The 7,847-nt window shown below is 47.9% G+C and overlaps 1 protein-coding gene across 1 annotated transcript; it reads left to right on the top strand.

Moving 5' to 3' along the window:
- The first annotated feature begins 757 nt into the window (after window positions 1-757).
- On the top strand, window positions 758-7,385 carry Adprh (ADP-ribosylarginine hydrolase). The gene is made up of 5 exons (XM_055624830.1): window positions 758-906; window positions 1,622-1,717; window positions 2,782-3,136; window positions 5,246-5,606; window positions 6,703-7,385. Exons 3-5 carry the CDS (start codon window positions 2,824-2,826, stop codon window positions 7,115-7,117), a joined length of 1,089 nt encoding a protein of 362 aa, XP_055480805.1. The 5' UTR covers window positions 758-906; window positions 1,622-1,717; window positions 2,782-2,823; the 3' UTR covers window positions 7,118-7,385.
- The last annotated feature ends 462 nt before the right edge of the window (window positions 7,386-7,847 follow it).

The raw sequence follows: 7,847 nt of genomic DNA, 5'->3' as shown, positions 1-7,847 counted from the left end.
TGTCCCTAAACTCCAGGTGCACGCCTCCTATATTATTGTTGTGACTAATAGAGGATTTATTTATGCAAGAATAAAGTCATCATTGCCAAATAAGGAGAGGCTGAACGTTCGGTGCAATTTTCTTTCCCAGGTAAGTCTTTCTTTTCCTGCCTGTTTTGAAAACATATCAGAAAAGGGGATATTCCCAGCACAACTCCTAAAAGTGAGTTCTTGGGAGTGGGTCTGAAATGAGGATAAACATTTGCTGTCTTACGTCTAATGAGTCAAGACAGATCTTTGGCGTTTAGGGCCTTTCTATTGAAGCCAGGCCCTTGGGCTCGAGAGCTCGATTCATGCCTTTTGCGTCCCTGGAGACACGTCGTACTGAGGGGGGGGTCGAGGGTACTGGGGACAGTGGCCAGGGGCTTATGCTTGGAACCCAACATCTGGAACTCAACGCCTCCTTTGCTACCTTAGGGCTTTAACCACTTCACGGTCATAATTTAGGAGAAAGAAACTACTAGTTCCCCTCTAAGTTCCCGTCTGAAACACTTCTGTGATGAGCAAGCAGACACGCAGCCAACAGACCCTCGTTAGAACCGATGAGTGCCTACCATCGTCAAGCCTTCCCACTGCCTTACGGGCAGAACCCTGACTCGGGACTCACCGGCCCCACAAGCACCGCCCCTTCCGCCCTGTGCGAAGGGGCGCGAACCCGCCGGAAGCCGCTCTGCGCCTGCGCCTCGCTTGCCCCGGCAGCTCACCCAGCGGGCTCCGCCCCTGTTCTGCTCCCGGCTTCCGGTCCGGACAGCGAGGCTGCTGCTCCCGTTATTCCGCCTTCTCCTCCCGCCTGCCTAGGTTCCCGGGGACACCCCGACCCCAACCCTAACCCCGACCCCGCCCGCACTCTCAGCTCCTCCTCAGCAGGTACAAGCGGAACTCCCTGTGCCACTGTCCTGCTGACCGTGGTACCCGCTCGGCCCCGCTCTCCCCTCCAGCCGGGTGCCAGGCCCGTGCGTCCTTACAGTGACCACAGAGACTCCGTAGTCCTTCGTGGTCTCTCGTTTCCTCCTCTTCTTTCCCCACTCCTACTTCCACCCAGGCGAGGAAAACACAGGGCAGTCGGGAAGTGGACTTTAGTTTTGATTGCTATGTCATCTGTGGAGGCTCAGAGGGTTAAGGAATAATAACTTCCGACGGCTAGGTTTGGGGCAGTATGGATGCATGTGCCAGGGTGAAAAGGAATTTCAAAGGCAAAAGACACTGGGCTGCTTCCTTCATGGGTTTCCCGAATACTAGGGCAGAGCAGTAGACAGCTGCAGAAAGGGAACCCCAGAGCATTGGGATAGGAAGATTGGGTGTTAGTGCTTCGTTCGCAAAGGTCAGCCAAGCCTGGGCTTCGAAAATCTGGGCCAGGACAGAACCTTGGCCATTTACAGTCTACGTCCTTTTCCTTGACCACGCATGGGAAACAGAATTCCAGAATGAATGGCTGTTTGTGGTCACACAGCTAAGGTGGGAGTGCAGAACTCTAGGCCCTAGCCTTTGTTTAGACATTAAAAAATTAAGTAAAAATTAGGTAGTGTGACCAGGAGCTGTCTATTGCAAAGCTCAGTCCACCTGTCCCCCACTGCTTCTCCAGGTCTTTGCCGGCCTGTGCCCTTTGTCCTGAGCGGCGTGACTAGATGGAATACCGTGGAGGTGCCTGCGCTTGAGCTAAACCTGAGAAGACGTTTGGGTAAGTAGAGGGGAACAAAGGCAGTTGGATGTGGGAGGAGCTTGAGCTGAGGGCAGGGGTGAACTAGTCTTTTTGCCCCTAAGAGTGTTTGCCCCTGTTGATGGGTAGGTGGGTGGAGTGGACAGACATTGGAGCACCTGGGGAACTGGCTCAGCTGGTGCAGGGAGTGCGCACACAGGGAAGCCAGGGCTTTAGCAAGGATTTGACTTTGTGGTGGGAGTAGCATTTGCAATCCAGCACTGTAGAACTCTTACCATAGAAGACAAGCAAGGGCCTGGAGAGATGGCTCAGTGGTTAGGAGCACTGGCTGCTCTTCCAGAGGGCTCAGGTTCAATTCCCAGCACCCACAGAGCAGCTCACAAACGCCTGTAAGTCCAGGTCCAGTGGATCCAGCACCCTCACACAGACATACATGAAGGTAGAAAGCCACAGCACATAAAATAAAAATAAACTAATAAAAAATTTTAAATATTGTTGGTAAAGGGAAGATTACGAGCAAAGTATTCTAGCTTAATTATAGAGCTGGTTGTTGATGAATAATAAAAACAGTCACAAAGTTGTGCTCACTGCACACTTTATGAGAATTCATTTATTCCTCATAACACATCTGGGAGGTTGTTGCTGGATTTTGTCATTACCATATTACATGAGTCATCAAGAAGCTGCCCAAGGTTAAATTAAGGTCAGGGCTGAGGCCACGTAATGTAATAGGAAGCACTCTGGCCAAATCTCAACTGAAGGAGAAAACAGCCCTGAAGGACCAAATGAGCTTGACACTCCCCGAGAGACCAAGACACAGGTAGACAAGAGCTTTGGAGTCAGTTCTGAGCCTAAGTCCCGGCCCTACCACCCGTTATCTGTGTGACCTGATTGAGTTCTTTTAATAGTTCTGAAACTGAATCATCTGCATGTTGATTGATTTGCTCACGCTTAAGATGCATTAGTAGCAAATCTCCCAAAGAACAGGTATGAGGATTGAATGGGCTATACTTCACAGAGAGCGTGCTCAGTAAAATATAGAAGTTTGTTTGTTTTCCGATTCCTCTTCTTCTGTCCTCCCCCAGGAGTCTTAGTTGCCCCCGAAGACTGCCTGTGCCAAGCTCAACATGGGTGGGGGTCTGATCGAGAGGTACATGGCTGCCATGGTGCTGAGTGCAGCTGGGGATACCTTGGGGTACTTTAACGGGAAGTGGGAGTTCCTGCGGGATGGGGAGAAGATTCACCAGCAGCTGGCCAAGATGGGTGACTTGGAAGCCATCGATGTGGCCCAGTGGAGAGTCAGTGATGACACAGTGATGCACCTGGCCACAGCAGAAGCCCTTGTGGAAGCCGGCAAATCCCCGGACTTGGCTCAGCTGTATTCCCTGCTCGCTAAACATTACCAGGACTGCATGGCAGACATGGATGGCCGGGCACCAGGTGAGCACAGCCATGGCGTGGCTCCTAAGATGGAGAAACAGGCCCAAGGAAGGCACTAAGAGTGTAGAGGGGGAGTAGGCAGCGGTAATGAGCCTGTCGGCGTACTTAAGAGGGTTTTGATTTCAAAACTAGCCCAAACTCCATAGTGAGATTCTGTTTCACAAACCAAAAGAAGAACAGAGTTGTGGGACACTTTAATATCGATGAAACAGTAGTGTAGATTTGGATTCTTGTAACTTATTTATGGTAGCACATTGACAGTTTTATAAATTGCAGATGAATAGTTACCAACCTGGAAAGGTTTTATTGATGAAATGGAAAAGAATAGGTTTCACAACATGTGTTATAAAAATAGCTTTGTTAAAATATGAAATTGTGCCATCTGTGGTGGTGCATACCCCAAATACCAGCACTTGGGAGGCGGAAACAGGAAGATCAGAAGGGTGGGGTGGGGTGGGAGGTGCTAGAGATATGGCTTAGTATGTAAGAACACTTGCTGTGCCAGCATAAGGACCTGAGTTTAAATCCCCCAGCACCCATATAAAAAATCGCATGTGTAACCCCTGTGCAGAAGGAGACAGAGACAGGTGGATCACTGGAGCTTGCTGGCCCCTAGCCTGCCTCTAGACCCTGCATCAAGGGACTGAGAAAGAGATAGGACACTGGGCAACTTCCTCTGGCTGCTGGACACACATGGACATGTGCGCACATAGCACACACAAAAGTTGCATGTCCTCATTGAGAGAGGTCTAGAAGCATAGACGTATCAATATGTTCGCAGTTATACGTAAGTTATAAAAGTAGTCATGGTTTGTTTTCTTTTTACATCTTATTACAATTACAAAGAAAATCTTTCTTCTTAGCCACCATTGGCGAGTTTGATTTTGGAGCTGCTCTTCTTGGCTTACAGATGGGCACCATCTCTGGCCCTCACGTGTTCTTTCTCTGTGCATTCATCTCTTGTGTCTGTGTGCCTATGTGCTTCTTGTTAGATTCTCGTAGGCTTTACCCTAATGGCTCATTTTAGCTTAATCAACTTTAAATGGCCCTATCTCCAGATTAAGCCACTGGTCACTGAGGTTTTAACATATGTATTTGAATGTCAACATATGAACACAATTCAGCAAATGTAACTTCTAACTGAAGAATGCCTCACCATCAAAGGCAGGGCTCCTCCTAATCCCAAGGACTGGATTTAAAACCCATCTCTGTTCATACTTTCTTAACATCTGCTATCCACTCAGTTTGACCTGTGTCAGCCTTGGATATTGTGAGGCTGACATTTCTTGGCTCCTTCTGTAGCACTGCTCCCCACTATAGTCAGTCAGGGATAAGCTGTCATGCAAGGGACAGCCATAATCTCATGTTCCTGATACAGGCTCGGTTCTTCATTCTGGAACTTAAGAGTCTCTTTCTCATAGTCAGGAACCCCAGTAAATTCTTATTAGAGTCACTGAGGGCTTTAACTGTGGAGCTGATGTTTTTCTTCACTGTCACTGATTGGCTGGTTCTATGATCTTCGTTAAGTTCCCGACGTTTTGATTCTAACCGTATTCATTTAAAAAAAGAGTAATACGTGGTAGTACATATTTGTGATCCTAGCACTGGGGAGGCAGAATCTAACAAGAAGCACATGGGCACACAGAAATGAATGCACAGAGAAAGAACGCATGAGGACTAGAGATGGTGTAAGCCAAGAAGAGCAGCTCCAAAATCAAAGTTAACAATGGTGGCTAAGAAATACTACAAGTTTACAGCCAGCCTAGGATACACAGAATTCCAGGTCAGCCTGATTTATACAGAAAGCTCTTCTTTCAAAAAGAAATAAAAGTAGATATATTTCAGCTACCTTTTGAGTCCTCTACAACTGGAGAGATCCCAAGGCTTTCTCTGTGTATATGTTGCTTTGTTAATTCATAAGATCACGTCAAGGATTATATACAAAGAAGGCTAGCTGTTGGGATGGGGTTTGAAGTTGAAGGGCCTTCTTGTTCAGATGTCCATGGCTCTTCTTTTGTCTGGGAGAAACTTGGGAGTCTGTTAGGTTCTTTGTTCTCAGTGGTCCTTTTTTTGGTGAATGACCCCTTGCTCTGTTTGATGCATCCCTAGGTGGTACTTGCGTGCAGAATGCCTTGAGGCTGGAGCCCAGCAAGGCCAATGGCTGGAGGATTCCCTTCAACACCCGCGATGGTGGCTGCGGTGCTGCCATGCGGGCCATGTGCATCGGGCTGAGGTTCCCTCACCCTAGCCAGCTGGATATGCTGATCCAAGTGAGCATTGAGAGTGGCCGGATGACCCACCACCACCCTACAGGCTACCTTGGAAGCCTTGCATCAGCTCTTTTTACAGCCTATGCCGTGAATGGCAAATCACCGTGGCAGTGGGGAAAAGGGCTGATGGAGGTGCTGCCGGAAGCCAAAAAGTACATTGTCCAGTCAGGCTACTTTGTGGAGGAAAATCTGCAACACTGGTGAGTCTCCAGATGTGTGTCCCATTGGACATGTGGTCGAGTCTGTGTGTGCACATAGATGTAGCTAAGGTTCATAGGTCAAAGCTGCCATCACAGTTCTCACAGCCCTACCCCCTTCAGGGCTAAGGATTTCAAGCTCCTTTCCATCCCTGGTTGCCTAAAGCAGCCAAGTGGATGCTTTGGTAGGCACCTGTAGGCACCTGTATTCCTATTCTGGATTCCAGTTTTCTATAATTTTTGTGACCAGCCAATGCTGAGATGTACTTTTCTTTGTTATTTCTGCTTCCCGGAGATATTTTTTTCCCCCCAGTATTGCTTTGAAACAGTATTTTAAAACCCGTGACTGGGTTTTAAACCGTGATTGGTTTCTCCAGGAGCTAGTAAGTGGCAAAGCCACCAGTTCCTCTCTTAGGACTTTCTTCACAGTATCTTTCTTAGAAGAAGGCTCAGAGGCTCTTACTGAAGTTGCCCATGGTCGTGATGTTCCCCTGGAAAGTTGATGAGATGTTACTTTAGACCCAGAAAAACAAATCTTTATTTCCTGCCCCATAGCCTGACATATACTGTTCTACTGAGCAACTGTGTGTATGTGGGCAGTTAGTAAAAAAACATGTGGGTGGCTTGTAGAGTTAATTTAGGGTTTTTTTTTTCCTATGAATTATTGACACTAGTATGAGGAGTTGGTCTTTTCTTTATTTACACATCTTCTTGGCACTTTTCCATATAGCTTTTTCTCCCATTAATTCATTCATTTTACAGCCTGATCGTGGCCCCTCCCTCCTGTCTACCCAGTCCCACCCTCACATTCCCCTTTCCCCATTCTTCCCTCTTCTCAGAGAAAGATAGGCACCCCCTCCCCGATGGGTACCAACCCATTCCGGTATATCAAGTCCCAGCAGAACTAAGCATTTCCTCTCCTAACTTAGGCCAAACAAGGCAGCCCATGTAGGGGAAAGGGATCCAAAAGCAGGCAACAGAGTCTGAGACAGCCCTGCTCCATTTGTTAGGGGACCCCCATGAGGAACAAGCTGTACATATGTGTAGGGGTCCATATAGCTTTCAACATTAGTGTTTTCAATTGATCTCTCCTCCTCAGGTCCTTCTTCCAGAACGAATGGGAAAAGTACCTGGAACTTAGAGGAATTTTGGATGGCAAGTCGGCTCCCATCTTCCCGCAGCCCTTCGGCGTGAAGGAAAGGGATGACTTCTACATCTTCCTGAGTTACTCTGGCTGGGGTGGCAGCAGCGGACACGATGCGCCCATGATTGCCTATGATGCCCTCCTCGCTGCAGGGGATTCCTGGAAGGAGCTCGCACACCGGGCCTTCTTCCACGGTGGGGACAGTGACTCCACCGCAGTGATTGCTGGCTGCTGGTGGGGAGTGATGCACGGGTTTGAAGGTGTTAGTCCGTCCAACTACGAGAAGCTGGAATACCGCCAGCGGCTGGAAGAGGCAGCAAAGGCTTTGTATTCTCTTGGGGCAAAAGAAGACATTGTATCCAGCCCTTAGGGAGGGAGTGGTTTGTTTCTGCTGGTTTCTTTCCCTGTATCCCTTGTTCTGTTTAGTCTCTTCAGCATTTCCAGAGTCAAGAATTCTAATCTTGTGCTTGAAGAGTTTCGAGATTACAAGTCCATTGTGCACCTTTAGCCCTGCCTTTCCACACTCACCCTCCTTTCCCTGAGTTCATCTCTGTGTTTGAAAATCTTTATTTCAGTTGATGGGGTCAGCTTTTCCCATCCATTCCATTCACATAAACTTATATTTGAGTGTCTGTTTTTATCATGGAATTGTTCTAAATGCTTTGTCTGTTTTTTTTTTTTTTTTTTTTCTCTTTGATTGAGTCTCCTACCTGCCCCAAGTAGGCTCAGACAAAGATATGAGTACAGAAGTAGTTTATTTAGAAGGCAATTCCAGGAAGCATCAGTAGAATAGAGAAGTGAGACCAGAAGGGAAGGGAGCCACAAAGGGTAGGTGAATGAGCAGGGTTCTCCATGGCCATCTGGATTATAGTCTGGCTCAGTCTCTGCTCAGGGAAGTCTTCAGAGTTGTGGTGAGAGAGCCATGCCCGGTTTGAGTGTGTATTCACAGACTTTCACTTGATTGGTTAAGGCTCACTCACAGGGATGCTGTCAACTTCTCGGGACCTCTCAGCTTGTGGAAAAGCCAAACATGAATGTCTTCACATAGGCACTCAGGTGCTTGCAAGTTATTAGGCATGAGAACAGGGGCACAGAGGGGA

Source organism: Psammomys obesus, unplaced genomic scaffold (assembly GCF_907164565.1).
Source record: "Psammomys obesus unplaced genomic scaffold, mPsaObe1.curated_primary_1811, whole genome shotgun sequence".
In the NCBI taxonomy this organism is placed as follows: Eukaryota; Metazoa; Chordata; class Mammalia; order Rodentia; family Muridae; genus Psammomys; species Psammomys obesus.
Note: the sequence above shows the minus strand (reverse complement) of the source record. Positions and strands in the feature narration are given on the sequence as shown.

Coding starts and splice junctions, on each gene's coding strand:
- Adprh (XM_055624830.1), top strand. CDS start 2,824: ATGGGTGGGGGTCTGATCGAGAGGTACATGGCTGCCATGGTGCTGAGT. Junction 3,137..5,245: donor CATGGATGGCCGGGCACCAG/GTGAGCACAGCC, acceptor ATGCATCCCTAG/GTGGTACTTGCGTGCAGAAT. Junction 5,607..6,702: donor GAGGAAAATCTGCAACACTG/GTGAGTCTCCAG, acceptor TCTCCTCCTCAG/GTCCTTCTTCCAGAACGAAT.